Source organism: Lethenteron reissneri, chromosome 12 (genome assembly GCF_015708825.2).
Source record: "Lethenteron reissneri isolate LAM-NWPU_2019-01 chromosome 12, ASM1570882v1, whole genome shotgun sequence".
NCBI lineage: Eukaryota > Metazoa > Chordata > Hyperoartia > Petromyzontiformes > Petromyzontidae > Lethenteron > Lethenteron reissneri.
The window spans coordinates 2,728,992-2,745,972 of NC_083790.1; the positions used below are offsets into that span (position 1 = coordinate 2,728,992).

The 16,981-nt window shown below is 50.3% G+C and overlaps 1 protein-coding gene across 1 annotated transcript in view; it reads left to right on the forward strand.

Moving 5' to 3' along the window:
• The window catches only part of LOC133341752 (steroidogenic factor 1-like), an 86,344-nt gene extending 72,006 nt beyond the window's left edge, over positions 1–14,338 (forward strand). Inside the window, 3 exon segments of the mRNA XM_061550434.1 lie at positions 3,417–3,536; positions 4,371–4,518; positions 9,769–14,338. Coding sequence (XP_061406418.1) covers positions 3,417–3,536; positions 4,371–4,518; positions 9,769–10,052 — 552 coding nt within the window. The 3' untranslated portion in view covers positions 10,053–14,338.
• The last annotated feature ends 2,643 nt before the right edge of the window (positions 14,339–16,981 follow it).

Below are 16,981 nucleotides of genomic sequence, written 5' to 3' on the forward strand. Positions count from 1 at the left end.
CAGCCCGAGCCGCTGCTCTCGGACACATCCGCGGAAAGCGTGGCCGCGAAATTCTGAATAACGTTGCGCTGAAAAGAATGTTCCGGAAAATAGCTGAGGATGTATCTGAGATGAAATAATATTTGGCGGGCGTTCAAAGATTGTCTTGGGTAAAGGAAAAAAAAACAATCGTTGGGTTTTAGTTTTACAACGGCGCTTTCTCCTTGTCCAGATACGCGTGGAGAAGTGCAACCTCTGAATGCGTTCACGGGAGGGGGGCGGGGGGCGGATGGCAGCGCAGCTTTGGAGAAAGGCCCAAGCATCCGCCCAGCTCACGCTTAATTAAAACATTAAACAGTGCCCCTTTGTCGGTCCGGGGTATGTCGGTCCCGTGGGGCGGTCGCGATGAAGTCCGATAAAGGCTACAAGCCGCTGATAAACGGCGCGAGGGAGACGCCGAGTGAATCCTGCAATTCTCTGCCGTTCGGACGCTTTGCGCTGGAGAGAGAGGGCGGTGGGGGGGTGGGGGGCAGGATCTCGAAGCAAAACATTGACAACGACGAACTCATACCGATGAGCAGTTCGGACAGGGCCGCTACTGTTTAAGCCCTCCCCACCACCACGCGCACCTGCGTTTGGGAGAAATAATGCTCTTAATCAGGTGTTTATTTTTTGCACTTTCAAGTTCCCCACACTTTCTGCGCCTATCTCTCCGGCGTGCAGGCCCTCCTCCCCCTTTGGAAACATTTCATCGCGGACAGCGAGTGCCTCCCTCTCTTAATTAAAGCCGTTCCCACTGACCCGACGGCGCTTTTCTCACACGGAGGAGGCACTCGGAGGAATCTCGGCTCCGCGAGCCGTGAAAATTTGAGCTCCGGCCGCCAGTCGTATATTCGTATATTTCTCCGCTCGCCCGGCAGTCCCACGCTTCCTTGTAGCGGTTTTCGCGTTCGTCCGCGTAGGTTCGCGGATTGCTTCATGCGTTATCGCGCCGATGAATGTGGTGCATTGTCAGAGTAACGTTTCCCCACCAACAACGGATTCCAGGGAAGGGCACGTTAACGGAATGCTTGTCCCAGGCCCAACACTTTTATATATATAAAGATACGTGACTTTTTTTTTCTATTAAGAATACAGGCCCGAGAATAAGCTTCAAATCTAGGTTTTTTCCCCTTTTTTCTGGCAACAACACAGGTGTTAAGATGTTAAAACACCAAACTGAAACCTTTTAAAATGAATCATGTCCGCATTAACCACAATACTTGTGGCCAGAATTTCTGCTTTGCTTGTTATGCGAACGTGTTCGAGGGTAATAGACGCATGCGTGTGTGTTTGTACGGCAGTGGCATCTAGCCATTGCTTACCGTCGAGCTACCAGCGTAAAAGACGTGGAGATTCGTGTTTGCATTGGAGTGCGTCCTGCCAGCGACGGTGGGGGATTTGTGTGTGTGTGTGTATATGTCAGGTCGACTCAAACATCACCACTCGGGAGACAAAGGCGGCCGGGCGTGGTGCTGGCCACCCACACCCTCGTGTGCCATGCCGACCTCCATAGGGTGCTCGCCAACAGCACTTGCCCCAACAGTCTGTTAAGGCTGTACGGGCGATGTTTGTCTAAGTTGTTTTGTCCACCGTCAATGAGTCATTTCATACTCTACAGCTTCATTTGAAAATTCTAATTTGGCTCTAAAATAAAACATTTTTTTCCACAAATCGAAAGTTGAATATCTGATACATTGTTTGAATAAGACACTCAAAAATCTAATATCTGACAAAATGGAAGTTTCTAATTTAACTCCCACGTTGACTTTGGTGCCAAGTTGACCCGTGCTCCCACCACAGACAGCGCGTTCTGCTCGCCCAGGCGGCTCGCACGTGTTTGTGTTGTCTGCGCGCCCGCGGCTCGCGTGTTTGCTCCTCGTTGCACGGCACACGTATTGCCCGCTCTTGTGAACAATGTCACCGGCTATCGTTACGCCCCGGGACGCGAGCAGATAGGACGTGCCCTGTGCTGAACGCCGTGCTTGTTTGACAATGTTCCCGAGAGACACTTTTATCGATCACGTGGGGTCGACGGGCCAGGTCAATGGCCATCGAACCTTGGACTGGAGAGTCGCACGCGCACCCCCAGAATGTCGGGAACACCCCACTGCCACCGCCACTACCGCCACCGTCCACCGCCACTGCCCAAAGTGAATCAAAGCTCTGTGGCATAGCCGTGGCTTTCGAAATGGACAACATTTTTTTAATAGAAACGTCATCATCATCATCATCGTCGTCATCATCGCCATCATCATCGTCATCGTCATCATCATCGTCGTCATCATCATCGCAGGCCATAGTGTATCCACCGACATTTTACACGTTGCATCTAGGACTCCATTTAAGGCTGAGTTGACCTCGGAGAGGTTCAGGTCAGGATAAAAACCGCTTGCCACTTATTCTTCTTATTCTTTCATATGGCATTTGAAAACAGCAACAGAAATATAATTTCATTGTTAATTTCGCGAGCCATTCCACGGCATCCAGTGGTAGCCGAGTTTTGGTTGTATTGGGGCAGTCATCAGTGATGGTCTTCAACCAAAACCACCGCCACTGCCCAACTGGCCAGTTGCTAGCTGATATCCGCCGGTGAGCAGCAGTCGAACTTGGCTCGGTGGGATTGTAACGGAGGGCGTGGGTCCCAGCGGCCATGCCGTGACGCACGCGCAAGAGCTCACGTGTACGTGCCACGGAGTCGGCAAATGTCTGAATTATATAAACATTTTTTTTATAGTTGGTCAGAAAAAAAAATGCGGACTATTTCAGCTGTTGTGCCTCCTTAAAATCCTCCCGCTAATCTCCTCGAAAGACCATTCGGAGGATCTTCAGCGAACGTGTTTGCAATGTTTCTTTTCAAGTTGTGTTTACGATGGTAGTGGTGGTGGTGGTGATAATTATTGCAAAGGTGCTAAGAGTGGTAGTGATGATGATGATAATACGATGATAGTGTTGATGATCCATACAAAGTAGGTGATGGTGGTGATGGTCATGGTAATGACGACTCGATCGTGTGGATGTAAAGACTTTTTAGATTTTCTTATCTTAAAATATATTAATACGTCAATATATTGTTCAAGTTCCATGCTGTTACATATTATTCGCGTGATCGGTTCACATGTGCATTTTGAATGTGTTTCGCTGTTGGTATCATGTGTTTGCTTTCTTAAACAATTACTCTTATAAATCACAGCCGTCAGTGAAATCCACTGCCGGATGAGGGCCCACCCGCACCGTGGCGTTACGGGGCTTCCCAGTAAACGCGGAACGTCGGATAGAGCGCGGCCTGTCGAACGAAGGCCGCCTCTGTTCGCATTCCCCGCTCGCCTACCTGCCGTTGTCCCTGGCTGACGCGTCGCGTGCGTTGCGTGCGTGGCGTGCGTTGCGCTCGTGGGCAGGTGGACGATCAGATGAAGCTGCTGCAGAACTGTTGGAGCGACCTGCTGGTGATGGACCACATCCAGCGGCAGGTGCAGCACGGCACGGATGGCGCCGTCCTCCTGGTCACGGGGCAGCAGGTGCGTTGCCCCTGCGGCCGTAGATGATGATGATGATGAACATGATGATCATGACCTGGTTCAGCAGTTCCACTGCTGGATTATACTTTTTTACTGCCTGAGGACGACCGCTTGTGTTGCGATCAAAACGTCGTGATATATTATTTATTTTATTGTATTTTTCTACCTACGTGACTTTACCGAAAGAACCAAGAATATGAATCCCTGCAGTCATGAAAAGCTTTAAATAATTTTATTTTATTTTTTTTTTTATTTTACCAAGAAAAGCCCACTGAGCTATGTAGCTCTTTTTCAGACGCGACCTGGCTACAAATGATAGCTCAACAAAGTGGCGTACCACATGGAAATGTACTCTGAACACGTGTCGATTCTAAATGTTGATTCTAAATGTGGAGAGAAAACCCAGAGGATCCGGGAAAAAATCCATGCGACCATGGGGAGAGAGAGACACGCAAACTCCAAATATACAGCAGCAGGCATCAGGGTCGGGATCGAACCCCCGACCTCCTTCGTACCAGGCGAGGGAGTTAACATCTCCTAGCCACCGTGACGAAGGGTGAGCGAGTTTGTGCAGGACGCGCCGCTCGAGGGGATGACAGCCAATGGCCGAGATTAACGACGGAGAGTTATAGCTAAAGGAGGGAACGCAGTGCCGGGGTTATTGGGGGGCGGGGGAGGTTATGCCCTGCGCGGAGATGGAGCGACAAATTCGGCTCGTGCGCGTGCAGCCGGACGGATGGTCACGTCGCGGCAACCGTGAGCGATGGCTTGGGGAGGCATTAGTCTCTCGGCGCGTTGATTGTGGCCGATCGGTGACGATGGTGACGGTGGCAGGTGGACCTGTTCTCGGTGTCGGCGCACGCCAGCGAGGGGCTGCAGTCGCTGCTGTGCCGCGCCCAGGAGCTCGTCTCCAAGCTGCGCTCGCTCCACGTCGACAGCCACGAGTTCGTCTGCCTCAAGTACCTGCTGCTCTTCAACCCCGGTGAGCCTTCCTGTCCCACAGTCCCCTCTCTCTCCCCCCTTTCTCCCGTCCCACAGTCCCCCTTTCTCTCCCCTCTCTCTCCTCCCTGCCATGCAGCAGGGCCACTGCCCGAAACGTCGTCTATTTGAACGTCCGTTATGCCACTGTTATCGACAAAAAAAATCTGTCGAGTCTTTTTTTTTTTGACGTTGGGCCCCAAGTGCTGCTTTAAAAGAGAAAGAATCTCGTCACTGATGAAGTGAAAGCAGCGCCGTGGCCTCAAGGCTGCGTGCGGGGAGGCAGGGAGCGGGAGCAATGATCCTCTAAACTCCTCCGTGAGAGACCAAGTTTCCCAATTAACGTCCTGCACCTGCACTCTCTGCTGCACCCCCATGGGGGGGGGGGCGGAGGAGGAGGGGGGGGGGACGTTCTTCTGCTCGCCCTGAATCCGAGTCCATCTGTGCTCCCACCAGACTCTTCTGCGGGGTTTACGCCGGAGAGATCACGCACGCACGCGCGCATTCACGCGTGCGTGCGTGCGTGCGTTAACGACGCAGCTGCCGTGTTCGCCGCGCGAAGAATCCGCGCGAACTCTCCGACGCGATTTCGCGTTGGGGCCGCGCGTTGTTCGGCGTGCGACGTCCGACGTGTCGGGCCACGTCGCTGGGAGCTTCGTCAGGACTGGAAATCTGGAATTTGGCCCAGATATTTGGTGGAGGCTATGCTTGCAGCTTGATAAATACGAATCCTATTCTGTTGAACTTTTTGGCCTACAAATAATCATGAGGTTGGGATGTCAATTTGATTCACTCGTAAGGCAGGGTCAAGTCAGCGTAAGGTTACAAATAGTCATTTGTCTCCTGTAGAGTGTGAGACTGGCATACCTGTCAACCCAGACGGTTCTTGTACAGGGAAATTGAGTTTTCAGGTCCATACGGTGTACAGCCTACTTGTCCGTGTTTCTCCCTTGTGATGGGATTTTGTAGGATGAATATTGAGAGTTATAAGAGCACGGGCTGACCAATGAGGTCTGAATTGGTTGTGAAAAGGTAGGCAGTGATACGGGGTTGACAGTAATTATATACATTACTCTTTCGTTCTTTCGGTAAAGTAACGTAGGTATAAAATAAAATAAATTACGACGTTTCGGGCGCAACACAAGCGTCTGTCATCAGGTGCGACAACCACAGCAAGAAACAATTGCTGAAGTGGGCAGACTTCAAAAACTTCAAATCTAGATTAATTCTATACACATTCAAGATGTAATACTCATGTAAATGTTTCACGTTATAGCAAATGGGTATCTATTTTCAATCCACGTTGAAAGACAGCAGCTACGTTTCAAACCAGTTGAGCAATCATCATCATCAATCACCATCACCACTCGTGGTCAATCGACTGCTGGATGAAGGTGTCCCAAGCCACCTTCATTCACCTCGATGTAATAATTCACGGAAGCACCTGCACACAAACTGATTTCATCGCTCCATCTCCCAGGTGCACGCAATCTCGGATGCGTTCAATTCCTGCAGGCAATGTCATGTAAAAAAAAAAACATTTAAATAAAAATGCGCTTTATCATTCCACGCTAAGCTCTTTTGGCATTGTGCCTTTTAACCAGTGCCAGAAGTCCGCACCACATTTGAACGAAGTAGTATAAAAAAAATATTTAAAAAATATATATACTGAAACATTTTCGCTGGGCTGTTTTAACAGCACGTGTTTCAGGCACTCGCCACCCAGGGGCTGTGATTTATTCCAGACACGCGGGGCCGTCTTTTCGTCTTCGGCATCAGTGGTATTTTCTAGCTCTCCGACTTTAGCTCTAAGCGGTCGTCGGCGCATCTCTCTGACTAAACGGGCGGACTTATCGGCCTCCCCGGTCGCATTCCCCGTTGGCATCGTCTCAAACGCCGCGCCTACGGCTACCAATGTACACGCGCGGCCCTTTGTGTCAATCCACTGCTGGATGACGGCCTCGCGTGCCGTGCGGGAGGCCCTGACCGTCGTTTGCGGGGCCGGGCAGTGCGGGTCGCGTGACCGCAGTTGACCACGCTGGTCGGTGACGGCGCTGGGAACGAACGCAGTGGCATAGAAGTACAGCACAACGATGGATTTTATATTTTCCCGCGCTCAAAATCTGCTGCCCACCGTTGTCGCGCCGCAACCTATAAACCCTGCTGTGCACGGCGGTTGTCAAAGCAAGCACGTAACATTGATGTGATTAATATAAAATTTTATTATTTATTTATAGAGCGCCTTTATTCCAGGCGCTTCACACGTACAAAAACGGTATCATAATCGAATTATTTAGATGGCAGAGGCGTGCATGGACTGAGGAATGAGTGGCCGCAATAGAGGGGTACTTAGGGGTCACGATCGGGTAGGAGAGAGACTGCAAGGAGTGGAGGGGCAAAGGGAAGGAGAGGAAGAGAATGGGCAATATGTTAACATTTGTGCCATCCAATAAAAGGAAATCGCCCAAGCATCGGCCCTTCTGCAAAATGTTGTCGACGAAGTGGCAGCAGGACGTCAACAGAGAGAGATGGAGCAACGGAATAATTGCGCGTGCAGGTGCTCAGGTGGCGGATCAGGGGAGACGTTCATCCAGCAGTGGATTGAGCATGGCTGATAGTGGCAATGACGATGAACACTCGTGTTGCGATAAAACTTGCTTGAATAGCGCAAATGCTCACTCGCGCAGCCGTGAACTGTCCCGACTCTCCGATGGGCATGGTTGGCTAAGTACGGTGCGAAAGAAGTCCTACGTACGTCCACGCGTACGTCTGTGAGCTTCTGCGTGAGGCCAATATCCATGCACCTGCCCCGAGCTGCAGAGCCAACGCATTCCCAGTCGAGCCAGTCCATTTAAATATATATCTGCGTGTAGTTTACTTACTTTTTGTGTAGAAGTAAATTATGCTCGAAACGACTGCGCCACATGATTTTGCCATTAGGCGAGAGGTTTCATGTTGTAATCCTGTTGGCCAAGAAATCTCTCCAGTTATTCTTTCTTTCTTTCTGATATATATATATTTTAAAGTTTTTTTTCAGTTTCTTTTTCTCCCCTCATCTCTCCGGAGCTGTGGTGGGATTTGTCGGAAACTTCTGGAATTGTGATTAAGGCTCCTTGGAGCTTCGGCCTCGTGGTCGACCGCTTTCATGTCGCCGTTGCCGTCACGTGCGTCCCAGAGATGCAATTCTTTTCTCCGAAGTGGAATTTCAAAAATGTGTGGATGCTTTACGGAGTGATGTAATGAGAGCGGGTTTTTTTTAACAATAGCAAAAAAAACCGTGAGATTTTAGTGTAACAAAAAATATTTTAAATAAACTAGGGGGAAAAAAAAAACTCGCTAAATAATTTGTTGAATAGGGTTCCTTGCCAGCTGAAAGTTTCGGGAAAATGTGGAACGCTTCATATTTAAACAAACGGCGCGGAATCAGCTAAGAGTGTCCAAGATATGAGGTTGTTGATTTTCCGCAAATGAAGCAAAACGTGTGCAGCACATTTCGCCCCCACGTAAATAAACGCACCAAAAAAATAAATAAGGAAAAACGCTTTCCGTTATCAGAATTGAAACACGGGCGCAAGAAGAAGAAAAAACAACCTCAACAATAAAATGTATTCCTTACATGTGTCATGCTAGCTCGATGGCGGTGGGCACCGAGCGTGTTTGGATTGCCGGGCCGCTGATGTTATGGGAATGCTGGAGATGCTCTCAACCGAGTTCCACAACAAACACTCTGGTCGGTAAACAAGTCTAGACGGATTCTTAAACAACGAGGGGGGATCGGACGAGACGCTGGCAGCGAGCGAGAGCCGCGCACATCCAGTGGGGAGCTCTCCCACAAGCGCCCTGCCTGGGTGCGGGTTTTCTTTTCGTCGTATTTTAATATCGAGACCGAGTTACAGATTGTTTATCGAAAATGTAAAACTGTCGTCGTCATCGTCAAGCTCATAGCTGGCATTCTCAAAACATCGGCGTGCCGCGGAGGGCAATTAGAATTGTGGCATTTTATTTCAGGAAGGGGGTGCGGGGGAGGTAAGGGGCTGTTTTTGCACAGTCTGTTGCAGTCTCACCTAGTAGGAGGTGTGTATTGTTGGGCTGAAGATTGGGAGGTGTGCTCTGCGTAATAAAACGTCTATTTGCCATCGGTCTGAATTGTGTTTGCAGTGCTGTGGAGAAAAGATACGATGGCATGACGATGTTTGCACAGGATATTCATTCGTTAAACTGGTAATTAAATTATCACGTGCACGGCAATATATTTATATGACCAGAGCCTGTTTTCGTTTAAGTTCTTATTTGACGGTAATTTAACCAACCGGGTAGGTGATTTGTGGGACTTTGACCCTCCGTTTGGGGTTTAACGCTATCGGAAATTCTTTGCCCTGTGGAGCATAGCAGCGTTACTGTACTATATATATACATTTTTTTTACCACTCTTTTTAAATCCCTCTTGCAGTACGGCCTCGCCATTAGAAATGGGCAATTAATGAGCGGGGCGATCTCTTTAGGAGATTTTCGCCGCGCAAAGCAAACACGAGTGACGGGGTTTAACATGAGGTTAAGCGCGTCGCGTCGCGTCGCCCGAGGTTTTTATATTTTTTAGAACCTTATTGTTCTTGTCGATTCGCCTTCGTTAAGACAAAAACGATTCGATCGCCCGCCAATGCCCCCATTCGGCATCACCCCACTGACTTGGCACGGCCGGTGCAGCGTATTCGGGCGTGCGCGTCACGATGCCTTGGCCGTCTCTTTGTCAGCAGCAGCAGCAGCAACAGGTCCAAAGGTCCTCGAGCTTATCTCTTCGTGGCAAGAGGCCGCCCTCTGTTTGAGATTCTTGAAGGAGCTTTCGTTACGGTAGCCTCGGCCGATGAAGAACTTAAGCGTTGGGTGGGGGGGGAGAGCGGAAGGGAGTGGTGGGACGGAGGCGGGGGGACTTCACCTGACCGGGTTCCCACATAGTCGCACCGACACTGCAGTAGACATCGCCTGTGATTTAAAATATAAGCACAGCAGTTGTATTTTTCACCTTAATGTGGCAATTTGGATGTTGAGAAGCGTTTATTCCGTTAGCTGAGATGCCGGTTGATGCGTCACCTACATTTGGCGAGGTCACGTGACCTTCGCCAAGCAGATAACCTTCCACCTCCCTTGCGGTTGTTATTCTTTTTTTTTTGCTTACAAAACAATTGTTGATTCGTTTACCTATTGACCGTGTCGTCCCCCGCCCACCCGCCCACCCGCCGGCACCTTGGCGGAGCAGACGTCAAGTTCCTCGAGAACCAGGCGCTGGTGGAGAACGTGCAGGAGCAGGTGAACGCCGCTCTGCTCGAGTACACGCTGTGCCGCGCCGCTCAGCCCCCGTCGCACCACCACCAGCACCAGCACCAGCAGCACGGGGACAAGTTCGCGCAGCTGCTCCTGCGCCTGCCGGAGATCCGCTCCATGAGCATCCAGGCCGAGGACTACCTCTACTGCAAGCACGTGAACGGCGAGGTCCCGTGCAACAACCTGCTCATCGAGATGCTGCACGCCAAGCAGGCGTGAACGACGCCCCCCCCCACCCCGCACCCCCGCCGCCCTCTGCGCGGTAGTGGCCCCCCTCTGGCCGCCGCCCCCCCCCCACTCGCGCCGTCGTTTGCTCTCCCTGCCACCCCCGCACGCCGGACGGGGGGACCCGTCGGCTCGTGGCCGGGGAAAGATGGAGAGCCGCCAGCGTCGAGATTCATCCGGATGGCGGTGCTGAGACAGTGGTGGTGGCGTCGTCATCGTCTGACGATGACGATGAAGGCGGCTGCGTGGGAGATGTCTCGGAGTATGCCCCGCGGCGGGCGCCACGGCAGAGTCGCGCTTGGCGAGCGTCGTTTGGTTTTCGCTCTGTGAGGACGTCGCTTCTGCCGAGGGGGGAAGGCCCCCTGGGAGAAGGTGGCGGTGCTGCAGAGTCCTCTGGCAAGGGGGATGGAATGTGACTTGAATTGGGTATCCCGGGAGCAGCAGTGCCACGTCACACAGTCTGCCCGCGGAGGCGGATGTCATTCACATTTTTGTTTTTTTTTCCCCTTTAAAGCCTTCGTTCGCCATTTCAGTTTTTCGGTTGTCGCTCGAAGTTTTGCATCTGTCGGTGAGACCGCGTTGGCCTCGGCTGTGAAGAACTTTCACTCGTGAAGCTTTCTTTTGTTTTCTTAGTCTCGCTGAAACGTATTCGAATGGATAGCTGGATTTAACAAATATGTACATGTGGATACGTTGACCCGTGACGTTGAGAAGGACTGCACAGCTGCTTCTGCTGCTGTTGCTGCCGAGAGGCACCGGCTGATCGTTTCACAAATTTGTTTGTTTGAACAAAAGAGAGAAATACACTGCCAATACAACCACCAAAGGTCCAGAGGCGTCAACCAATGCCTCGACGATGATGATGATAGCCGTAGCGGATAACTATTGCCGATTAGTGTTACTCAAGAATATAAAAGCACATGGCATTTAGTTAAAAGTATTTTTTTCCATTAAAGATGCCAAGTGTGGGGTGAGCAACGACTGCAAGCTTATCCTCAACACAAGCCGATTGTTTTTGTTGTTCGCAAAAACTCGTCTATCTATGGATAGGTTAAAGGCGTAGCCCATGCAAGCGCTTGCTCACACCACTGCTGCTGGAAGGGGCCTCCACTAGACGGAGCTCCAGAGAGAGCCCCTCTCGAGTATATTTGGCCTACTCTTCCACGCCGGCCGGACGTCTTTGGAAGAGGTGCGAGCGACCGCAAATTTACCCCACCGCACGCGCACCTGCCGATCGACCGACCGACTTATTTATGTCGTTGCAAAAAGAAAACAATCCTCCCCCCCCCCAACACACGGATTGGGTGCTCTGACTGTCGTTTGATCTCCTCCGTGCGTCTTATTGCAACGCGCTCTCAAGCACAGGCGCACGCGCAGCGACGGACGGCCCACGGAATAGGTACGGTAACATGTGGGGCTCCCTGTCAACTTTGCTCCGGAGAGAGAGACGTTGACGCCGCTCGCGTTGGCGCTGGGGGGACGCGCCGGAGGTGGGGGGGGTGAGCGGCCAAGTCTCGGCGCGAGCGAATGTAGCGAGGCGATGAGACGATCAACGCGGCGGCGCTGCCGACTCGGAGCGACGAATCGCGGGCTGCTGTTGCTGCTGTTGCTGCTGTTGCTGCTGTTGCTGCTGTTGCTGCTGTTGCTGCTGTTGCTTCTGTCGCTGCTGCCGCTGCTGCTGCTGCCGCTGCAGTGTCCCGACTAAACCGTTGTGTTTGCTCATACGCCGCGGGGGGAACTCGAGAATTTGCGACGTCCAAAGCGGTTGTTGAGTTTTCGAAGTCAAGTTGTTCACCTGGGGCGATGCTTTTTACAGTCACAAAACTCATTAAATCGCCATCATCATCATCATTTAGCAGTAGCCATGATCAATCCACTGCTGGATGAATGCCTCCAACAAGACGTCGGGCCGTCTTAATGGTCCCGCGATGCGACAAATCCACGTGGCAACATGCACGGAGCGGCGAGGATGAGGCGACTTCGGAGTAACAGCTGATTGCCACGGCGCAGGGTCCTCGTCCTCCTCGACACGGCAAACGTCGTCCGTAAGGAGGCAGCTCGTCCTGCTGGAGTGGGAAAGGGATGTATGGATACTCATACTTTGTATCGCCCCCCCCCCCCCCACTATCTGCAGGCAAATCGGCGTGCCAGCCGCCTAACCAAGTTGCGTCGTCCCCTTTTGCCTCTCAATGGCCAAAGATAATAATCGTCTGAAATGAAAGCTTGCCCCAGAATTCAGCTGCCTTTTGGCCAGGAATCAAAACCCGGCACCTTTGAACCTCAAGTCTAACGTGCCGACCGTTGACCCGTGGCAGTGACTCCCCGTGGTCTTTCCAGTTTGGCTGCGAATATCACAATTCGGGGTGTGTGTCGACGAAAAAATTTTTAAACAAGATTTAGTGTGGGTTAGAAATGGAAGGCATCTCACCAAATGCATCTCGAGTGTTTTTTTTTTAAAGCAAGAAGTGGCATTCTAGGGCACATCCCTAAGTTACGTGTGTGGAACAATCGGTTGCGACACGCGCGACAGCTCGAGTGTCGACGCGCGATCGTGCCGTGGCGTTTTTTTCCGTCGCGGTTTCTTTACTTTTGTTGTCTGTCGTTAATGTTTCGAAGCCACCGAAAACAAATCATTCACTGTCCACGTGAAGTCGATCCTTTATTTATTTACAACGCGAAGAGTCACTTGTGTTGGTGAATAGCGCTTGATTGACAAAAAAAATTCACTTTCAGTATCCGCCGCATCGATGGGATCGTGCGTTTTCTGTAAAAAAACAAAAAAACCCACTTACGACTGCGCAATTTACGCCAAAGCACTGATTCAAATTGCTCTTAACAGACCCGCTGCATCTTCTCAGATACGCCGCGTATTAGGCCAGGCCAGGGGAGAGTGTTTCCTTCGCTGAAGGAGAGAGATGCCCCAACGTCTTTGGCGTAGTCTCCAGCCAGTCGAACGTTACGTACATACGTAACATAACGGTGAACCTCTTTCGCACCGTATGTGGCCGATTGCGCTATTCGCGAGATAGCCAGTTTAATTCGGCAGCCTAATTGCGGCCTCTCTACATCCCTCGCAAGTCGATGCGGCCGTTAGCGCAGTGTGTGGAGCGAGCAGATGTTGGCGTGAGACGACGCTGCACACAAGAGCGCCGCAGTCGTGCGGGATGGGTGGTGTGGCCGCCCGATGAATGTTTTAGGGTTGTGCCGCGCGTTGTTCTGCACGACGTTTCGCTTTCACGTAGCCGGGAGCGTCTTCAGGAAGCCTAAATGTCCCGCGAGAAATTTCAGCTTGTGAAGAAAAGCTCTTGGCGCGTGGAGCGAAACGTCGGACGTGCGGCGCAACCCGAAGGCGAATCGGGGGAGCTGCACGGAAGCACAACCGCTAGAAACTGACGCGGCCGTCATGAGTGGCGTGTTTCCCTCTTGTCAGTCTTACACACACAGGCCAAAACGTTTGTCGAGAATGTCGTTTTAATTGTTGCTTTCAATGCCATGCATTGTTGTTTCTCTGTTTCTCCGTGTGTTTTTGTTTATGTTGAGCTCCGAGTCCTTTTCGTTTTAACGTCAAGCGTAAATGCGTACCAACTCCGAGTTTGTATGTATGTTGAACTTCTTTCGCACAGTACATAGCTAACCGTGCTAATCGGAGGTGCGGGGGAAGGACTACATTTTAATCACAAAAAGCAGTTCTAAAGAAGTGAGTTTTCAATCTATATTTTAAAGTGCATATAGCTCCAGTGGCTTCCTGACATCGGAAGGTAGAGCGTTCCAGACGGCCGCAGAAGCGCACCTGAAAGCGCGCGATACGGTGACCGTCTTTGTTCGATGGCCAGACAATAGCCGCCACTGCGAGGATGACCACCGGAGTTCCTGTCATGGTTTAGCTCCTTAAACTCAAAACTAAGAATTTTTTTTTTCTTTTGCCAGTTAAGGCCCACTGAGCTATTCAGCTCTTTTTAGAAGCGACCTAGCCACAGCTCAACCAAGTGGCTTATCAAGTGTAAATTTATAGCGACCAAATACTCTTCTAAATGTGGAGGGAAAAACCGGAGGACCCGGAGAAAAATCCACGCGACCACGAGGGAGAGAGAGAGAGAGAGAAAACATGCGAACGCCAAATATACAGCAGCAGGCATCAGGTTTGGGATCGAACCCACGACCTCCTGCATACCAGGCGACGTAGTCAACATCTGGCCACCGCTGCGCCCTTTGAGAGGAGTGTCGGACGTGGCGGAAGGCGATGCATCGAGTGAAGCTTTACCGCCTGTCAACGTGGCTGGTGGAGGGGGGGGGGTGAGGGGGGGGGGTGCTAACCCAATTACTGGCGGCATGCACGGCGTGGTCCCCGCTGAGCTATCATCGCGTGCGAGGGCGGCCCTCGCTATGTGTTACCCCGCGTGGCCATTGCGAGCACGCCGCAGCCATCGGTGGTGGGCGGCTCGGATTCAACGCCTCCGGAATTGCATTCCGGCCCGCGTTGACAGCTCCGGGTGTACAAGAACAAATTTCCGTGATGGAGCGCATGAAACGAAAATAAAATAGCTGTTTGTGGAGATGCGAGCACACAATTCCATGCTCGATGAAAAGTACCAAACGTAGTTTGGGTCAGCGGAAAATAGCTTTAACTGGTTTTTGTTTTTAGTCTGCAAGCCGTTGGGTGGTGTTAAATGTAAAATGTTTTTCTTTAAAAGTGAAATGTTTATGCTGCAAGGACGCTAAATGTCACACGGACGTCCGGCGTGTTACCGTTGTGGTCTTTTTGTTTGAATGAAGGTTCTGCGTTTTAAATGTCTTATTTTATAACCATTACAAGTTCTTTTTAGAAGTCATTGTTGCGCGTCATCTATAAATCGTTACGAAGGGTAATTCGTGCTTTATTTATTAGTTTATTGGGCAAAGTGTACAGATGAAATGCTCAGCCAAGAGTTACGAACGGCGATAATGCAAGCAATTAAAAACCCAAACCAACCCTTTGATGAAACCAAATGTTTTCAAAACAAGTGGGCTTAAAAAAAAGAATAATGTAAATATCTGAAAAAAAATACGAAATTATACTTAAGCGTATATGTGATTACGATTTAAACTTTACGTCACAGGATGCCTTAGAAAAATACAAGTACGAATTGTATATTACGCGGCGGTAATTTTTACAATGTGTTTTTCTTCTTCTTCTGGTCGTTCCACGCGAATGTCTCCCAAGCGGGTTCTTCGTTCCGCGCTAAAATCAAACCTCTCGCTCCGCACCGCGCCACCGCAGTGTTTCTTCAAGCAAGCATTTCGTCTTTTTTTGCGGAGAAGAGGCACGTTCGGCGCGGAACGTTTCCCCCCCCCCCCAACCTTCAAACTGTTCGCTGAGAATCGCCGCGATTTCCGAGGCCGCCGTTACGACTTTTCTTGCGTGAAGGAGGAGGGTGCGTTTTTTTTTTTCGGCTGCCACGGACGGACGCTGTTCAGCCTCTACGTGGCGTTCGCGCGTTCGCCTATCCCAAATAAGCTACGGTGCGTGTCTTAAAACAAGAAATTGCACAGCAGGTGTCTTGGTTAAAGGTAACAAAGTAACTAGAACAACCTTATTTTATTCTCAACTTGCGCTGGCCACTGTAGATCTTTTTACAGCTTTTAAAAAAAGAAAAGCATCTCAGACCCAAAACAGTGTGTATAATGTAATTATTGATAGTAAATGAATAAAATAAATCGACGTGCCTTTAATCAGCCGAGTGGTGGTGTGGTTTTCTTTTTTGACACGAGGCCGTGATGCTGTGCTGCTCGTGGCGTGTGCGTGTGTATGGAGTGGTGGTGCAGCGATTAGCGCAATGACCGACGGGCAAGAGCAGTGGCGAATATCTGAACCGGTTCTGGGCCAGGGGTGGTGTTGGCCATACCACCCCCTCGTGCACCGTACCGGCCTCAACAGGTGTTTGCTAAGTGCACTTGCCCAAAAGGCCTGGAAGGTCTATTCAGGGGATCTTTGTTTTTGTACGTTGGCCACATGTTGACCTTTGTCGGAAGGCTGCACGGGGTTAAGATTAATTTTAAAGCCAGTATTCACTACTTGGGCGTGATAATTGCGATTTGAATTTGGGATGTTTTACACGATTGTTTTTTTCAGTATGGGAATTAACATGAATGTGTGTAGACAACCCACGCATAAAGTAGGCCTCTATTCCATTCGGGGAAAATTTTATTTATTTCACCTCGATCCTTCACAACAGAGCATAATGAGTTTACTATTTTGTATGTATGCGTGTTGAACTTCTTTCGCACGGTACGTAGCCAACCATGCTAATTTTGTTTTTTAGCACTTAGCCCCATTGTGGAGGTTGGAGTGTTTTTGTCAGTAACCTCTGGCAAACCGGCAGTATTTGTTTAAAAAGCATGACTCTGCTGGTGAGAGTCAAAAGATCGAAACCGGTCCAGAGTTTGCGCATTCGAACAATTATTGCTGGGAGACATAGGTCTACAAGACCCAATAGGGCGATAAGATTTAAGTATATATTTACGTGTAAATACAGCAGCGGTCTATTGATCTATTTATGAGTTTCAATCAGCCAACAATACCTACCCACCAAATAAGCTAAACTAAACTATTTTTTATTTCACCAGGTAAGGCCCACTGAGCTATATAGCTCTTTTCAGAAGCGACCAGGCCACAAATGACAGGTAAATGAAGTGGATTATCACGTGAAAATCTATAGCAGCCAAATACTCTTAACGCATTTTTTTATAAATGTGGAGGGAAAAAGCCGGAGGACCACGGAGAAAAATCCACGCGACCACGGGGAGAGCATCCAAACTCCAAATATACAGGCGTCAGGGTTGGGATCGAACCCACGACCTTCTATATACCAGGCGAGGTAGTTAACATCTCACCACCGTGGCACCTGAACAGTGTTCACAGACAGAGGGAGACACTGATTGCTGTG